General features: G+C 35.8%; 1 protein-coding gene across 1 annotated transcript in view; it reads right to left on the bottom strand.

The window, feature by feature from the left end:
* Window positions 1-20,649, bottom strand: part of STXBP5L (syntaxin binding protein 5L) — a 337,784-nt gene that overhangs the window by 264,076 nt on the left and 53,059 nt on the right. The window contains exon 3 of the mRNA XM_058555874.1: window positions 19,558-19,655. Coding sequence (XP_058411857.1) covers window positions 19,558-19,655 — 98 coding nt within the window. The remainder of the gene's footprint in view (window positions 1-19,557; window positions 19,656-20,649) is intronic.

Genomic DNA, 20,649 nt, shown 5'->3' with positions numbered 1-20,649 from the left:
TTGTCTCAAGAACTTTTATTTCCCCTTTTATTTCTTCTTTGATCCACTGGTTGTTCAAAAGTGTTATTTATTTAATGTATTCATAAATTTTCCAGTTTTCCTCTTCTTATTATTTCTAGTTTCATGCCATTGTGGCCAAAGAAAATACTTGGTATGATTTCAATCTTCTTGATTTGCTAAGACTTGCTTTATGGTCTAACATATGGTCTATCCCAGAAAATGTTTCACATGCATTTGAGAAGTATGTGTATTCTGCTGTTGTTGAATAGAATGTTTCGTATATGTCTGTTAAGTCCATTTGGTCTATAGTGTTTTTTAAATCCACTGTTTCCTTATTGATTCTCGTCTGAATGATCTATCTATTGTTGAGAGTGGGGCATTCAAGTCCCCAACAATTATTGTATTGCTGTTTATTCTCCTTTTAGATGTGTTACTTTTTGCTTTATATATTTAGGTGCTCTGATTTGGGGTGCAAAAATATTTACAATTGTTATATCTTCTTGATGGATTGACCCCTTTACCATTATATAATGACCTTCTTTGTCTCTTTTGACCATTTTTAACTTAAAGTCTATTTTGTCCTATATAATTATAGCCATCCCTGCTTTTTCTGATTACCATTTGCTTGAAATGTCTTTTTCCATCCCTTCACTCTCAGTCTATGTGAGTCTTTAAGGCTAAAGTGAGTCTCTTATAGGTAGCATCATTGGATCTTGTTTTTTAATCCACTCAGCCATTCCATGTCTTTTGATTGGAGAATTTAATCCATTTACTGCCATTTTGTTAATTGTTTTCTGGTTGTTTTGTAGATCTATTGTTCCTTGTTTCTTATCTTGCTGTCTTTTTTTTATGTCTTTTGGTATCATTATGCTTTGACTTCTTTATCATGTTCTTTTGTGTAATTGCTACAGGTTTTTTTCCTTGTAGTTACCATAAGGCTTACATAAAATATCTTAAAATTATAACACTCTATTTTTAGCTGATAACAACTTAACTTCAATAGAATTCCTAAACTTTACACTTTTACTTTTCCTTCCCCTCATATTTCAGGTTATTTCTATTAGAATTTACATATTTTTATATTGTGTAACTAATAACAGATTATTGTGTTATGGTTATTATTACTAGGCTCATTTTTTTCAACTTTTAAACTGAAGTTGTAGGGCCGGCCCCATGGCTTAGCGGTTAAGTGCACGCGCTCCACTACTGGCGGCCCGGGTTCGGATCCCGGGCGTGCACCGACACACCGCTTCTCCAGCCATGCTGAGGCCGCGTCCCACATACAGCAACTAGAAGGATGTGCAGCTATGACATACAACTATCTACTGGGGCTTTGGGGAAAATAAATAAATAAAATTATAAAAAAAAATAAATAAATAAACTGAAGTTGTAAATGAATTACGCACCACCATTGCCCAATTACAGAATCTAACTTTGACTAACTTTGACTATATATTTATCATTACCGATGAGTTTTACACTACCTGTTTATATTTTTATGATGTTAATTAGCGTCCTTTCACTTCGACTCAAAGAAGTCCCTGCTCACTTTGGGTTTCTGGGCATGTCTGCTGGTAATGTCCTTGTGTCTGCTATTATGGTCTATTTGGGGGCAAGGCAACCGTTTGAGCTCTGAGGTCAGGGATGTGGAGTATGCCACTGGCCAAAAACAATTGGATATGACTGCCGACTTCATTCCCTACCCAAAAGAGGCTGTAGGATGGGCTCCATAGTTGCCTGGATTCTCTGGTCAGGCCTACTAGACAGTCAGAACTGGGTACTATATTCAATAGTAGATGGGGTTATGAATGAGGTTCCCTGCCCTGGCAGGGCAACAGGTCAGGATCGAGGGTCTGTACAGCTCATTGTTTGGGGACCTGAATCAGGCAAGAGTTTGTACTGAATTCCCTGGTCAGGCTAGGCCACTGATTTTGCCCTACAGATGGAGAAAGCCAAGGCTGTGCTCTCTGTTCAAGTGCCACTGTAAGCAGGGCTGTTGGATGGGCTATGCAGCTCCCCAAGTGCTCTGGTTAGGTTTCGTGACAGGGCAGGCTGAAGGTTGTATTCAGCAATGAGAGGGAGGAGCTATGAATTAGTTTCCCTGCCCAGGGACAAAGGGAGAAGCAGTTCTAAAGCCAGTAAAGCTCTTTATTTGTTGTCTTAACTCAAGCCAACTCAAGCCCCAAGTTCCCTGGCCAAACAGGCCACTGGTTTTGCTCTGCAGACTATCAGCTCTGCCCACCCATCTCTCAGTTCAGGTGTTGCTGGTTACACAGCTTCCCAGTACTTTCACCAGCCCCTTTGGTCAGAGGAGACAAGGAGACACTCTCCACAGTGAGTGGGGCTATGTCTCAGTTTCCTTGTCTGGGCAGGATGGGGAGAGGCCAGTCCAGGCAACTCCTAATTTTTCCCAAACAGGCTTTCCAGTCCACAGGGGCTGGGAGCTACCCTCAGCCTTGGCTATGAATTAATCCCCCTGCCTGGGCATAGCAGGGAAACCCTCCACATCCAGTACTGGCCTTGCTCTGGAGAGGATCAGCTCCACCTGCCAGCCTCTCAGCTCAAATGTTGCTGGGCCACAAAGCTTCCAGGTGTTCTTGCCAGCCTCTTGGCCAGATGGGGCCAGGAGACACTCTCTCCAGGAGGTGGGGGTACGACCCAGCTTTTTGCCTGGGCGTGGGCAAACTAGGCTGTAGGGCTGGCAAAACTCCTTCTTTGAAGACTCGAATCAGGCAGATCTGCACCCAGTGAGTTCCTCAGTCAGATGCACCACAGACTTGGTTATGCAGATGAGCAAAGCTGCTGGGTGGAATTACTACGTGGGCACTGCAGGTATAAACTCAGTCTGCCAAGATCCATGTGCTGGTTGTTGCAAGTTCCTCCCCGCCTCTCCATCACAGTCAGAGTTCCAGTGGTTGAGCTCCACAGATTCCCCTGCAATCCCCATGGGGCAAGACCAGAGTAGGGGCCCCCACGAAGCAACCTACAATGCTGTGGGGGGCGTTGGCTATGCCCCCTGGGCTCTCTTTTCCCACTGAAGGAACTGGAAGCTCAGGAGAGACCTCTCCACGTGGTGCTGTGCTGGCCTGGGAAAGGCGCAACACAGTCAGTGTGTAGCTGTTTCTCTTACCCCTCTAATGCAGTCCATCTTGGTCTCTGTGGTGCAGAGAGTTGCTTCAGCCACTTTCCTGTATTCTAGGATTCTCTCAGTGGTGTCTTGTTCATGAATAGTTGTTAGTCATTCTTCTTGTGAGGGGGAGTGAAGTCAGGCATGACCTATGTTGCCGTCTTGGTGATATCACTCCAAGAATTTCTCTTTGCATTTGCTTATCTACGGTGCATGTTATATGCCTAGGGCAGTTTTCTTTTTTGTATTTATCCTGCTTGGTGTTCTCTGAGATTCCTTGATCTGTAATTTGGTGTCTGCTATTAATTTTCAAAAGTTCTTAACCATCATTACTTCAAACATAGTTCTTCTGTTCTGCTCACTCTTCCTTCTCTTTCTGGTAGTCCAATAACACTTATATCACACCTTTCGAAACTGTCACAGAGTTCTTGGATATTTTGTTGTGTTTTTTCCTCCCATTATGTTCTCTCTTTACATTTCCATTTGGGAAATTTCTATTGACCTCTCTTCAAACTCAATGATTCTTTCCTCACCTGAGTCTAGTCTATCGGTAAGCCCATCAAAGGTATTCCTCGTTTCTCTATGGTGTTTTTGATTTCTGGTATTTCCTTTTGAATATTTCTCAAGAGTTTCCATTTCTCTGCTTACATTATCCACTTAACACGTTGTCTACTTTTAGACATGTTGTCTAATGTCTGCATTAGAGCCCTTGGTATATTAATCATAGTTATTTTAAATTCATTGTCTAATAATTCCATAATCTGCGTCATAGCTGAGTCTGGTTAGGATGCTTGCTTTACCTGTTTAGATTGTATTTTTTATTGCTGTTTAGATTGCATCTTTTATTGTTTTTGGAATGCCCTGCAATTTCTTTTTTGAGAATCAGACATGTTTGTATAGGTTAATAGAAACTGAGGTAAATGGCCTTTAGTGCAAGCATTTATATTAATCTGGCTAGGAGTATTTGATGTTTTCTGTAGCTGTATATGTATGTCAGAGCCTTCAAATTTCTGTGGTGTCTGTTTTTGTCTCCCCTCTTGACTTTGGACTTCTCTATTCCCTCTCAGAGAGAGTCTACATCTGTTATACTGAGCCTACTGTTGTGATAAGGTATAAGGGAAAGGAAGTGTTCAATAATATTGTGATTAAATCTCTGTCTTTTAATAGGCCTGTGTATCTGAGATGCAACGCTCACAAGTGTTTCTCCAGTGGTATTGCCTTTGCCCCCACTTTGGTAAGACAGAAAGGCTACAGTGGTCTAAAGTTGGAGCAATATCCTTCCCCTAGCTGGGATAAGGCTCTGGTAAAGCCTTTTCCCCAGGAGAGTAAGTCCTTGTTATGGAAAATGCTCTGGGTGTATTTCACAATGATTATTCTTCTCCTCCCCTTTCCAGGGTACTGAGGGGATCTTTCTCAAATCTTTACCATGAGAACCTGGTGCATTTCTTGGAGGTAAAACTCATGAAAATATGGAAGAGTTCCCCTAACATTTTGGCACCCAGAAGTTTCTTACTTTCATGCTAATCCTACATTCAGCATCCAACAATTTGAAAAAATTACCGTTTGAGTATTCCTACTAGCTTATGGCTCCAGTGGCTTCTGTACCAGCTGGGACTCTCTAGATTTGCTTTTCTCTCCAGATTTTAGGGTGTAGGTTTTGCAATATCAGTTCTCTCATATGTCCAGGGAAAGTTGTTAATTTTAAGTTTGATCAACATTTTATTGTTGTAAGGATGGGAGTGACAACTTCCAAGCTCTTTACATGCTGAAGTTGAAACCAGGTAGGCCACAAAACAAGCCTCGATAAATTTAGAAGCATTGAAATCATATAACTTATGTTCTCTGACCACAATGAAGTGAAGTTAGAAATCAGTAACAGAAAGAAATTTGGGAAATTCACAAATATGTGGAAATTAAACAGCATACCCCTAAATAACAATAGGTCAAAAAAGAAATCACAAGGGAAAATTAGAAAATAATTTGAGATGAATAGAAATGAAAACACAACATAATAAAAGTTGGGGGATGAAGATAAAGCACTTCTTAGATGGAAATTAAGAGGTGTAAACATCTAGACAAAACAAGATCTCAATTCAATTAACCTAACATTCCACCACGAGAAACTACAAAAGTAGAGCAAACTAAACCCAAGAAGTCAGAAGAAAGGAAATGATAAAGATGAGCGGATATAAATAAAATACAGAATAGGAAAACAATAAAGAAAATCAATGAAACCAAGAGTTGGTTCTTTCAGAAAAATCAACAGAATTTATGAACATTTAGCTAGATCAACCAAGAAAAAAAGAGAGAACACTCAAATAATTAAAACCAGAAAGTAAAAAATGGGACATACTATCAGTCTTAGAGAAATAAAAAAGATTATAAGGTTATACTATAAATAATTATATGCCAACAATAATTTAGATGAAATGAACAAATTTCTAGAAAGGCACAAACTACTGAAACTGACTCGAAAGAAATAAAAAATATGAGTCGACCTTTAAAAAAGTTGATTTAATATTCAAATAACAACTCAGAATGAAAAGCAGAGGCCCAGATGGCTTCACTGGTGAATTCTACCAAATAGTTAAGATTAACACCTATTCTTCATTAACTCTTTTAAAATCAGAAGAGGAAACACTTTCCAACTTACTCTATTAGGCCAGTATTACTCTGATACCAGAAACAAAGACATTACAAAGAAAGAAAACTAAAGATCAATAATTAATTAATATAGACAAAAAATCCTCAACAAAATATGAGCAAACTGAATCCAGCAACATCTAAAAAGGGTCATTTATTACGACCTGGTGAGATTTATCTCCGGAATGCAAGATTGGTTTAACACTGAAAAATCAACTAATGTAATATACCATATGAACAGAATAAAGAACAAAAACCATTTGGTTATCTCAGTAGATGCAGAAAAAGCATCTGACAAAATTTAATACACCTTCATAATAAAAACTCTCAATAAATTAAGAATAAAAGGATATTTCTTCAATCAGATAAAGGGCATGTATGCTAATATCATACTAGTAAAACAAGGCATGCTTTCCCTCTAAGATTAGGAATGAGAAAAATATGTTTGCCCCTGCCACTTCTATTTAACATTGTACTGAAGGTTTTATCCAGGTAAAATAAATAAAAGATATCCAGATTAGAAAGGAAGCCCTAAAATTATTTGCATGTGACATAAACTTGTACATACACAATCCTAAGAAATACACTGAGAAATTATTAGAACTAATAAAGGAGTTCAGCAAGGCTGCAGGTTATAAAATTAATGTATGAAAATCAGTTATGTTTCTATATACTAGTAATGCACTACCCAAAAATGAAATTAAGAAAATAATTCTATTTATAGTAGCATCCAAAGGAATAAAATTCTCAGGAATGAAACAAACAAAAGAAGTGCAAAATTTGTATTCTAAAAACTACAAACATTGTTGAAAAAAATTAAAGAACACCTAATAAATGGAAAAATATCCCAAATCCATAGATCAAAAGACTTAATATTGTTAAGGTGAAAATACTCCCCAAATTCATCTTCAGAATCAATTCAATCCCTATCAAAATCCCAGCTGGCTTTTTTTGCAGAAATTGACAAGCTGATCCTAAGATTCATATGAATATACAAGAGACACAGAATACCAAAGCAATTTTGAAAAAGAATAATAAAGTTGGAAGACTCAAACTTTCCAATTTCAACATGTAATCATGAGAATGAGGTACTGGCATAGGGACAGACATAGATAAATAGAACAGAATGAGATTCCAGAAATAAATCCTCACATACCTAGTCAATTGATTTTTGACAAGGGTACCAAGGCAACTGAATGGAGATAGAATTGTTTTTTCAGAAAATGGTGTTACAACAACTGAATATCCACATGCCACAGGGTGAATATAGATCTTTTCCTTAAACCATACACAAAAATTAACTCAAAATGGATCAGAGGCTTAAATATAAGAGCTAAAACTATTAGAGGAAAACGGGAGTAAATCTTTGTGACCTTGGGTTAGGCAATGACTTCTTAGATACTACACCAAAAGCATAAGCAAAAAAAAAAAATTGTATAGGGGTCGGCCCCGTGGTGTAGTGCTTAAGTTCGGTATGCTCCGCTTCAGCAGCCCGGGTACACGGGTTCGGATCCTGGGTGCGGACCTACACCACTTGTCAGCCATGCTGTGGCAGTGACCCACATACAAAAATAGAGGCAGATTGGCACAGATGTTAGCTCAGGGCAAATCTTCCTCAATCCAAAAAAAAAAAAAAAATGTATATACAGTCATGCATAGCTTAATGACAGGATACCTTCTGAGATGTGCCATTTGGTGATTTAGTTGTTGTGTGAATGTCACAGAGTATACTTACACAAATCTAGATGGTATAGCCTACTAGAAACCCAGGCTATATGGTACTAATCTTATAGGACCAACTTCACATATGTGGTCTGTCGTTGACCAAAACACCATTATATGGAGCATGACTGTACACACACACACACACACACACACACACTCTCACACACACTGAATTTCATCAAAATCAAAAATCTTTGTGCTTTAAAGGATGCTGTCAAGAAAATGAAAAGACAACCCAAAGAATGGGAGAAAATATTCACAAATCATAGATCTGATAAGGGACTTGTATCCAGAATATATAAAGAACTCTTACAAACTAATATAAAACAATAAATAACCCACTTTAAAAGGGGCAAGAGATTTGAATAGACATTTGTCCAAAGAAGATATACAAAGTACTAACAAGTGCATGAAAAGATGCTCGACATCATTAGTCATTAGAGAAACGCCAATCCAAACCAATTCATGAGATAGCATGATCCACTAACGATGGTTATAATAAAAAAGATGGATAACAACAGGTGTTGGCAAGGATATCCATATGGAGGATATGGAAGATACGGCGACACTGAAGACCCAATACATTGCTAGTGGGAATGTAAGACCATCTAGCCTCTTTGGAACACAGTACAGCAGTTCCTCAAAATGTAAAATACAGAGTTACCGTATGATGCAGCAATTTATCTCTTGAGTATATGCCCCAGAGAAATGAAAACATATGCCCACACAAAAACCTGTATACAAATGTTCACAGCAGCATTTATGCATAATAACCAAAAAGTGGAAACAATCCAAATGTCTATCAACTGATTAATGTAAATAAAAGGTGGTATATCCATACAAAGGAATGTTATTTGTCAATAGAAAGAAATGAAGTACTCATATATGCTACAACCTGATGAACCTTGAAAACATTTTACTAAGTGAAATAAGCCAGTTGCAAAAGACCACATATTATACGATTTCATTTAGATGAAATATATAGAATAGGAAAATTTATATAGATAGAAATTAAATTGGTGGTAGCGTGGGACTAAGAGGGCTGAAGGGAAATGGAGAGTGACTGCTAATAGAAACAGAGTTTCTTTTGGGGGTGACATAAATGTTCTAAAACTTATTGTGGTGATTATTGCACAATTCCGTGAACATACTAAAAACCATTGAATTTTACACTTTAAATGGTTGATTTTAATGGTGTTTAAATTATATCTCAATAAAGCTTTTTAAAAAGTTGAACAGGGGCCGGCCCGGTGGTGCAAGCAGTTAAGTGCGCGCACTCCGCTGAGGCAGCCCGGGGTTTGCTGGTTCAGATCCCGGGCGTGCACCAACGCACAGCTTGTTAAATCATGCTGTGGCGGCGTCCCATATAAAGTAGAGAAAGATGGGCATGGATGTTAGCCCGGGGCCAGTCTTCCTCAGCAAAAAGAAAAAAGAGGAGGATTGGCGTTGGATGTTAGCTCAGGGCTGGTCCTCCTCACACACACACAAAAAAAGTTGAACAATGGGGCCGGCCCGGTGGTGCAAGCAGTTAAGTGTGCACACTCCGCTACAGCGGCCCGGGGTTCGCCGGTTCAGATCCCCAGTGCGCACTGACGCACTGTTTGGCAAGCCATGCTGTAGTGGCATCCCATATAAAGTGGGGGAAGATGGGCAGGGATGTTAGCCCAGGGCCAGTCTTCCTCAGCAAAAAAAGAGGAGGATTGGCATTGAATGTTAGCTCAGGGCTGGTCTTCCTCACACACACAAAAAAAAAAAGTTGAACAAAAACAAGTAAAAGATACACCAAATCATGATAAATGACCCACTTTGGGTAGAGATGGATAGAAACTCGGCTGAGAAAGGAAATTAGAAATCTCAAATTTATCTGTAATATTTTAAGTAATTTTTTTAAAAAGGAGTGAACATTACAAAAAACTAACATCATGGTTGGCAGACATAAAAATTTGTTATATCATCCTTAGTGTGTTCTATATTTTTTAAATGATAAAAGACATTAACTCAAGGATGAAGAGATATCATGTGTAGACTATTGTCAACTCACTTTAACTCTGGTATAAGTACTAACTATGACAAAACTATGATTAAGGAAATAAAAATCACACAAATGGATGGAAAAGTAGAACATGTTAACGTACTGGAAGACTCGATATTGTTAAGATACCAATTCCTTTCAAACTAATCCATAGAGTCAATGCAATTCCAATCAAAATCTCAACAAAATTTTTTGGTAGAAAATGGCAATGTGATTACTAAAATTCTAATGGAAAGTTAAAGAACCTAGAAAAGCCAAAACAAATTGAAAAAGAATAAATTTCTAATTTCAACACTTATTTTAAAGCTAAAATAATCAAAACAATACATTGGTATAAAATAAACAAATAATGAGTCCAGAAATACACCCACGTATATATGAAAACTGATTTGGAAAAAAGTACAAAGGGAATTAAGTGCAGAAAAAATAGTTTCTTCAACAAAAAAATACTGGACCAATTAAATATCTACATGTCATAAAATGAGCATTGATCCATACTTTACACCAAAGGCAAAAATTAACTGCAAATGGATCACAGACTTAAATGTAAAACCAAAAACACCTAAAATATTGGAAGAAAACACAGGAGAAAATCTACCTGAACTTGGGTTAGGCAAAGAGTTCTCAGACATGATACCAAAAGGACAATCATAGAAGAAAAAATTAATAAATTGGACTTCATCAAAATTTAAAAATTTTGCTCTGCAAAAGACAGCATTAAAAGAATGAAAAGACAAGCTACAGAGTGTGAGAAAATATTTGCTAATTACATATTCAATAAAATAGTTATATTCAGAATATATAAAGAACTCTCAAAACTCAGCAATAAGAAAACAAATAATCCAATTTAAAAATGGGTAAAAGACATTAACAGACAATTCAACAAAGTAGAAGTAAGGACAGCAAACAAGGATATGAATAGACGTTCATCTCTTTGCCATTAGGGAAATGGAAATTAAAACCACATTATAACACTATTATACTTATTAGAATAGCTAAAACAAAAAATATTAACGATACCAACTGCTAGCAAGGCTGAATAGTAACTGCAACTCACGTTGCTGGTAGGAATTCAAAATGATACAGCCTCTCCGGAAACTGATTTCACAGTTTCTTATAAATTTAAACATATGATTACCTTATGATCCAGCAATCCCACTCATTGGATTTACCCAACAAATGAAAACTTACATTACCACAAAATCTATACATGAATGTTCATAGAAGCTTTATTGGTGATAGCTAAAAGCTGGAAACAACACAAATATTATTCAGCAAGTGGATGGATTAACAAACTGTGGTATATCCATACAGGGGAAGACAACTCCAACATAAAAATGAATTATCTTTTAATTCTCATAATAACTTGGATGAATCTAAAAGACACTATACTGAGTGAAAGAAGCCAGCCTCAAAGGATCACATAACTGTATGATTCCATTTACACGATATTCTCAAAAATAATATTTATAGCAATTGAAAAATAAATCAGTACTTGCTATGGTTATGGGTAGGGAAATGGATTAACTATAAAGCGACAACATAAGGGACTTTTTTTGGGTGATGGAACTGTTCTGTATCCTGACTATGTTACTAGTTACGCAAACTTGTATTTAAATTTATAGAACTATATATGAAAAGAAAAGTCAAATGTACTATATGATAATATTTAAAGATAAAATTAAAAATTGATTAATGTATGCCATAACAAGAAAAGCAACATCTCTTAAAAATAATTCTTTAAAACATAAATCTATTTTTAATATAAAAATCAAAAAATTATAATTTTAAAGGGCAAAGATTGTCAAATTAGACAAAAAAGCAACACTCAACTATATGCTGCCTAGAACACACTTTAAGTTATATTTTAACCTATTTTAACAAATAGGTTAAAATAAAAGAGACGGAAAAAGATATACCATGTCAAGACTAATCAAAAGAAAGCTTTAGTGGCTATATCTATATCAGACAAAGCAATTTCAAATCAAATGAAATTTGATTTCATTTGACAAATGAAATGACAAATAAAGTCATTTCATAATGTTAAAAGAGCCAACTTATCAAGAGTACTTAACACTCTTAAATGTTTATACAGCTAATAACAGCTTCAAAATACATGAAACAAAACAAAACTAACAGAACTGCAAGGATAAATAGATCAGTCTACAACTATAGTGGGAGATTTCAATACCACTCTCTCAGTAATAGATGGAAGTAGACAGAAAATCAGTACCAGTACAGAAGATTTGAATAGCACTATCAATCAGTTTTACCTAATTGATATTTACAAATCAATCTACCCAACAACAGAATACACATTCATTTCAAATGCACATTTAACATTTATCATGATAGACCACAGACAGGGCCATAAAACAAGCTTCAATTAATCTAAAAGGAATTCAGGTCAGACAAAGTATATTTTCTGACCACAATGGGAATTAAATTAGAAATCAATAAGAGAAAGATCTCTAGAAAAATATCTAATATTTGGAAACTAATAACACTTATAAATAACTCATAAGTCAAGAAAAAAAGCAAGCAGAAATTAGAAAATATTTTAAACTGAATGAAAGGAAAACATAATGTATTAAAATGGGGGGATGAAGAATTCCAATTCTGCCACGATGGAGTAGCCTCACTCCTCCTACTTTCTGTCTCTTACAACTAAAAACATCCTGGATGTAACATTACAAACAAGAATAGGGAAACTCTGAAAGGTAGAAAGGAGGAGGAATGCCTAAAAACCTCAGGACTTGAAGAATGACACAGCAGTGGGTTCCTTGGGTTTCCGTATTGTGTCCAATATATCCTGGACAGAGCACTGCAGAAGTCTCCAATCCAGAACCATCAACTGGCACAGACAAAAAACAAAAACAAAAACTCCAAGAAAAGGTTGTTCTTCCAGCCAAAGGATTGAGAAGAGGGTGGCCTAAAAGCAAATTTTGGCAGTATTACCTACCCTATTCTAGCCAAAGGATAATGAAAAAAAACATACTCTCCTCTTCCCTACTCCATGGAGTTCAACCGGGCTGACTGGGAAATCGATCTTCCACCCCATCCCACCTCCACCCTTCAGGGAGCACACTTCAATTCCCCCAGCAGGTGATGTTGAAGAGCACAAGCAGAAAGCTAATCATCCATCTCCTGCCTGGCAGATGCAGGTAGCACTCTGTTCCACTGCCAGGTGGTATCAGTGTGCTACACAGGATGCTGATCTACCATCTCCAGACCAGCGGAGGCAGGCGGCAGCAATCCAATCCTGATGGGGTGGTATCAGTAAGTCTGAATGAGCAGCTGATCTTCTACTTGCTGTCCAGCATAAGGAAGAGATGTTCGAATTCTGCCACCAAGGTAGCATCAGTGGAGTTCGGTGACAACAAGATTTAATGAGGTGGTACACGTGGGGCTAGTCATCATTAGGCTTCACATACACTCTTCTAGCACTCTATGTCAGCAGGGTAGTCATTGGGAAGATGAATCCCCACAGCCACCTGACAGCAACAAGATTGAACGAGGTGGGGGAAGCAGGGCTAATCAGCACCTCTGCTGTGTCAGAGGAGCCTACTAGGAGATAAACCTCTACTCACATTAATGAGGCAGGAGAAGGTGGTGCAAGGAGAGGTGGTTGATACTATGCTTCCTACCTCTCCTGATGTCACTGGGCCCAGTGGGAAGATTACTCCACGCCACCCATCTGAAATGAGGCAGTGTGAGTCAGTACCCACTTTTGCTGGGGGTGGGTGTGTTAACAGGGCCCATCTGGAAACCGAACATACACACCCACCTAGCCCTCAAGCTATACCTCAACAGGAAAACTACCTGGTAAAAAAAGATTAATAGACTCCAGAATTTCATAATATAATATCCAAAATATCCAAGATACAATTGAAAATCACTCATCATACTAAGAACCACGATAATAACATTTGAACAAGAAAAGACAATCAAAACATGCCAACATCAAGATGAATCAGATGTAATTATCTGAGAAAGGTTTTTAGCAACCATCAGAAAAATCTTTCAATAAACAATTATAAATCTTCTTGAAACAAATTAAAAATGGAAAAGAGCAGTAAAGAAAGAAAGGTTCTAAAAAAGAACTGAAATCATAGAATTGAAAAATACAATGACCAAAATAAAAATGCATAGGCTCAGTAGTAGAGTGGAGATGACAGAGGATAAAATCAGTAAACTTGGAGAGAGATCAATAGAATTTATCCAATCTGAACAACAGAGGGAAAAGAGACTGAGGGGAAAAACACAATGAACATAGTCTCAGAAATCTGTGGGACAATAACAAAAGATCTAACATTCATATAATTGGAGTCCCAGAAGGAGAGAAGATATTTTTCTTCTCTGAAAAACTATTATAAAAAACAATGGCTTAAAACTTCCCAAATTTGATGAAATACATAAACCTACAGATGCAAAATGCTGAGCAAACACCAAATAAGATAAACCCAGGAATATCCATGCCAAATTCATCACAATTAAGCTTGCGAAAACTAAAAAAAAGAAAACCAAAAAAAACCTCTGGAAAGCAGCCAGAGACAAACAAAGCATTACAAATGAACATGAATTTTAATGACAATAGATTTCTCATCTGACATCATGGAGGCCAGAAGGAAGTCATACATTTTTCAGGTATTGAAAGAAAATAATTGTCAACTGTGTACTCCATAGCCAACAAAAATATCCTTCAGGAATGAAGGAGAAATAAATACATTCTCAGATGATGAAAAACTAAGACAATTTGTTTCTAGCAAACTTTCCCTTAAAAAATATCTAACGGAAGTTCTCTAACCAGAAGGAAGTGATGAAAGATCTCAAATCAACACCCCATATTTTCACCTTAAAGACCCTGTAAAAAGAAGAAGGCTTGGAAGATCAGAAATGAACATAAGAATGAGTAAAAATGTGGGTAAATACAATAGATTATTCTACTTCTTATGAGTTTCTGAAATCATATTTGATGGTTGAAGCAAAAATTATAGTACCATCTGAAATGGTACTCAAGGTATATACAGGAAATACTTAAGATAATTTAAAAGTAGAGAAAGGGGAGCTAATTGGAACTAAGGTTTCTATGTTTCCCTTGAAATGAAAAAACGTTGATACCAGTATACCATGATAATTTATGTGTGTTTATTATACCTAGAGCAACCACTAAGAACACTCTACAAAGCAATGTACTCAAAAACGATACAGATAAATCAAGATTGAATAATTAAAAAATATTCAAAAACCCACAGGAAGGTAAGAAAAGAGAAATAGGAGCAAGAAACACAGGAAACAAACAGAAAACAAAGAAATAAAAGGGGCCATCCCCGTGGCATAGTGGTTAAGTTCAGCACGCTCCTCTTTGGCAGACCAGGGTTTGCGGGTTAGTATTCCAGCCGTGGACCTACACCAATCATCAGCCATGCTGTGGCGGCAACCCACATACAAAATAGAGAAAGACCTGCACAGATGTTAGCTCAGGGCTAATCTTCCTCAAGCAAAAAAAGAGGAAGATTGCCAGCAGATGTTAGCTCAGGGTGAATCTTCCTCATCAATCAATCAGTCAATCAACCAATCAATTTCTCCAGACGGGTAAATAGAGCAGCCTTGTTTGAGGCCCTTTAATTTAAAAAAAAAAAAAAGAAAAGAAAAGAAATAAAAATGGCAGACCTAAGCCCTAACATATAAATAATTACCTTAATAGTAAATGACCTTAATATACCAATTAAAAGAAGTAGATTGACAGAGTAGATTGGAAAGAAAATGATCCCACAAAATCAATATACAAAAATCAGTTGTATTTCTATACACCGATAATGAACTACCAGAGAGAGAAATTAAGAAAACAATCCCATTTATAACTGCATCAAAAAGAATAAAATACTTAGGAATAAATTTCACCAAGGAGGTAAAAGACTTGTACATTGAAAACTATAAGACTTTGATGAAAGAAATTAAAGACACAAATAAATAGAAAGATATTCCATGCTCATGGATTGAAAAAATTAATATTGTTAAAATTTCCATACTACCCAAAGCAATATACAGATTCAATGCAAACTCTATAAAAATTCCAATGGCATTTTTCACAGAAATAGAACAAACAATCCTAAAATTTGTGTGGAACTACAAAAGACCCCAAATAACCTTCTCGAGAAAGAATAAAGCTGGAGGCATCATGTTTCCTGATTTCAAACTATATTACAAAGCTATAGTAATCAAAACAGTATGATATTGGCATAAAAACAGACACACAGACCAATGGAACAGAATCAAGAGCCCAGAAATAAACCAATGCATATATGGTCAACTAATATTTGATAAGAGAGCCAAGAACACTCAATGGGGAAAAGTTAGTCTCTTCAATAAATGGTGCTGGAAAAACTGGAGAGCCACATGCAAAAGAATAAAACTGGACCACTATCTTATACCACACACAAAAATTAACTCAAAATGGATTAAAGGCTTGAACATAAGACCTGAAGCCATAAACCTCTTAGAAAAAAACATAGGCAATAAGCTCCTGGACATCAGTCTTAGTGATGATTTATGGATTTGACACTAAAAGCAAAAATAAGCAAGTGAGACTACATCAACCTAAAAATCTTCTGTACAGCAAAGGAAACCATCAACAAAATGAAAAGGCAACCTACTGAATACTAAAAAATATTTACAAACCATCTATCTGATAAGGGGTTAATATCCAAAATATATAAAGAACTCATACAATGCAATAGCAAGAAAACAAACAATCCAGTTAAAACATGGGTTGTAATTAGTATTTGGGTGGTGAACATGATGTAATCTATGCAGAAATAGAAGTATAATGATGTACACCTGAAATTTATACAATGTTATAAACCAATGTTGCTGCAATAAACAAAAAAATAAAAATAAATAAAAATAAAAAAATAATAATAATAAATGGGCAGAGGATCTCAATAGACATCTTCCCAAAGAAGACACACAGACGGCCAAAAGGTACATGAAAAGATGCTCAACATCACTAGTCATTAAGGAAATACAAATCAAAATCACAATGAGATATCACCTCACACCTGTTAGAATGGCTATTATCAAGAAGACAAGAAATAACAAGGGTTGCTGAGGATGTAGAAAAAAGGGAACCCTTGTGCACTGTTGGTGGGAATGTAATTTGGTAGAGCCATTATGGAAAACAGTGTGGAGGTTCCTCAAAAAATTAAAAATAGAACTATCATATGATCCAGAAACTCCACTTCTGGGAATATATCCAAAGAAAACAAAAACACTAATTCAAAAAGATACCTGCACCCCCATGTTCATTGCAGCATTACTTACACAATAGCCCAGATATGGAAACAACCTAAGTGTCTATTAATGAACAAATGGATAAAGACAATGTGGTATATAACACAATGGAATATTATTCAGCCATAAAAAGAAGGAAATCTTGCCATTTGTGACAAAATGGACGGACACTGAAGGCATTATGCTAAGTGTAATAAGTCAGACAGAGAAAGACAAATACTGTATGATATCACTTACATGTGGAATCAAAAAAAAAAAACAACAAACAAACAAAAACACCGCAATGATAGATATAGAGAACAGACTGGTGGTTGCTGGAGGTGGGGTGGGGGGCGTGGGCAAAACTGGTGAAGGTGGTCAAAAGGTACAAACTTTCAGTTATAAGATAAATAAGACCTGGGGCCGGCCCCATAGCTTAGCGGTTAAGTGCGCGCTCCGCTACTGGAGGCCCGGGTTCAGATCCCAGGCCCGCACTGACCCACTGCTTGTTGGACCATGCTGTGGCAGCATCCCACATAAAGTGGAGAAAGATGGGCACGAATGTTAGGTCAGGGCCAGTCTTCCTCAGCAAAAAGAGGAAGATTGGCATGGATGTTAGCTCAGGGCTGATCTTCCTCACCAAAAGAGAGAGAAAGAAATTAGAAAGAGCGAGCAAAACAAGCTCAAAGAAAAATAAAGGAAAGAAATAATAAAGATAAGTCACTTTGAAACTAATATAACATTGTATGCCAATTATATCTCAATAAAAAAAGATATCAGAAAAAAATTGAAACCAAGACAATGAAAAATCAATTAAACAAAATGCTGGTTCTTCCAAAAAATCAATAAAATTTATAAACCACTAGTAAGACTGATTATGAACTACCAAAATTCAACTAAGATAAAACAGAAAAGCAAAGTAGTCCTATAACTATTAAGTAAATAGAATTTGTAATACAAAATCTCTCATAAAATAATCTCCAGGCCCAAGTACTTTCAATAGAGAATTCTATCAAACATTGAAAGAATTAACAGCAATATTACACAATCTCTTAGGAAAACAGAAGAAGCAACACCTGTCAATTCTTTTTATGCAGCCAATATTACCCCAATACCAAAACCAAACAAAGACTATGCCAATAAAAAATTAACTCAAAATGGGACCTGTACTTAAATATAAAATGTAGAACTATAAAATTTTTAGGAAAAAAATAATAATTAAGATCCAGGGTTAGGCAAAGAGTTCTAAGAGATGATACTACAAGCACAATCAATAAAGGAAAAACTGATAAACTGTACTCTGAAAGATCCTGTTAAGATGGTGAAAAGACAAGGTAAAGACTGGAAAAAAAAATTTACAAACCATATATCTAACAAAGAACTATTATCTAGAATATATAAAAATACCACAAGGTATCACTACAAAATTATCATAATGGCTAAAATAAAAAAATAACAGAAAATGCTGGAAAGGATGTGGAGATATAGGATTACTCATACACTGCTGGATGTGGAGATATAGGATTACTCATACACTGCTGGTGGGAATTTAAAATATTACAACCTCTCTGGAAAATAGTCTGGCATCATCTTATAAAAATAAACATGCAACTCCCACATGACCCCCTAACTGCACTCCTCGGCATTTATACCAGAGAAATGAATACTTATGTTCACACAGAAACACAAATGTTCATAGTTGCTTTAATTATAAAAAATTATAAAAACTGGGAACCCAGATGTCTTTCGATAAGTGAATGGTTAAACAAACTGTGGTACATCCATACCATGAAATAGCACTCAACAATAAAAAAAAGTGAACTACTGATACATACAACAATTTGGATGAATCTTCAGAGAATTATGCTGAGTGAAAAAAGCCAATCCCAAAATGTTACATACTGTATGATTCCATTTATATAATAGTCTTAAAGTGGCAAAATTACTGAAATAAAGAACAAATTAGTGATTGTCAGGAGTCAAGGATAGGGGTAGGGAAATTGGACAGACAGGGTGTGGCTATAAAAGGGCAACATGAAAAATCCTTGTGGTAATAGAAATGCTCTGTACCTTGAATGTATCAATGTCAATATCCTGGTTGTAATATTACACTGCAGTTTTATAAGATGTTACTGTTGGAGGAAATTGGGTGAAGAGTACATGGAATTTCTCTGTATTATTTGTTCTTACCACAATTAAATCTACAACGATCTCAAAATAAAAAGTTTAATGTAAAAAATGGGATGACATTAAAGCAGATTTGGGAAGGAAATTTACATCACTACAGGCATGTAATAGAAAAGAAGAAAATTCTCAAATCAATGACCTCAGTTTCCACCTTAAGAAACTAGAATAAGAAGATCAAATTAAACCCAAAGTTAAGCAAAAAAAGGAAATAAAAAAGATCAAAGCAGAAATCAATGAAATATAATATAGGAAAACAATACAGAAAAGCAATAAAACCAAAAGTTGGTTCTTTTGAAAGTCAATACAATTGATAAGCTTCTTGCCAGACCGATCAGGACAAAAGAGAAGATACAAATTACCAGTATCAGGAATTAAAGAAGGGACATCAATACTTCTCTCACATACATTAAAAATATGCCAATAAATTTGACAATGTGAGTTTTCACAATTGTTACTCATTTTTTAAGGAAAAATAAACTTAATTTGATCATTAATATTTCACTTGCCTGAATATTTAAGGAAATATAATTGGTATTAATATAGCAAATAATGAACCAAAAATTAAGGATACATTCGAATAGCACCTGTTCTCGTCCCAATAGCCAAGATTTTCTGAACTGGATCAAAGGCTAATGTTGTGGGCTGATAAGGAAAACCATGCCGAACTGTCTGAAAGAGAACAAACAGTAAAAACAGTCACAAGAGAAATAAAAATTAAAATTACAAGATACCACTATCCAACCACCAGAATTACTAAAATATTTTTGTTATTTAAAAAAAAAAAACTACTACAAAATGTTGTTAGTAGGAGTATTAAATGACACAACCACTTTGGAAAAATGTCTTGCAGTTTCTTATAGAACTAAACATATACCTGTCCTATGACCTAGAAATTCCACTCCTACGTATATATTCAAGAAAATGAAGAGTCCACATAATTTGTATCAGTATGCCCCTAATAGCTTTATATATAACAACCTAGAAACAGCCCAAGTGTCCAACAACAAGAGAATTAAAAAAAAAAACTGTGGTATACTCATACAATAGAGTACTATTCAACAATTAAAAAAGAAAACCAGACAGATGCAATAACATGGATGATTCTCAAAAACGTTACGCTAAGTAAGAGGAGCAATATACAAGAGTGCATATAGTATAATCACATTTATATTAAATTCTGAGCAAGCAAAACCAACCCATGGTGAAAAAAAATCACAATGGTGGTTAACTTGAGGAGAACTGACTGGGAAGGGGTATGAAAAAATTTTATTGAGTGAAGGTAGTATTTCACATTTTGATAGAGGTTTAGGTTACACAAGTGTAAACATTAGTCAAAACTCATCAAATGGTACAATAAAATTTGTGATTTCTCTGTATGTAAATTGTACCTCAAGAAAAAAAAACAAGAAAAAAAGCATTATAAACAAATACTGAACTCTAGTTCATGACATGCATACTGAAGTTTTAACAGGTGAAGTGTATTGACACTTCCAACTTATTGCAAAATACATCCAAAAAAGTAATATGTATAGATGGGTAGATAGACATACAATAAAGTAAATACAGCAAAATGATAACTGTCAAACCTAGATGCTGAGTATGTGTGTATGGGTGTATATACACACCCATACATACATACATGAGTGTTCACAGTATAATTCTT

The sequence above is a fragment of the Diceros bicornis genome, chromosome 15, assembly GCF_020826845.1.
Source record: "Diceros bicornis minor isolate mBicDic1 chromosome 15, mDicBic1.mat.cur, whole genome shotgun sequence".
Taxonomy (NCBI): domain Eukaryota; kingdom Metazoa; phylum Chordata; class Mammalia; order Perissodactyla; family Rhinocerotidae; genus Diceros; species Diceros bicornis.
This window is presented reverse-complemented; position numbering and strand designations above follow the sequence as displayed.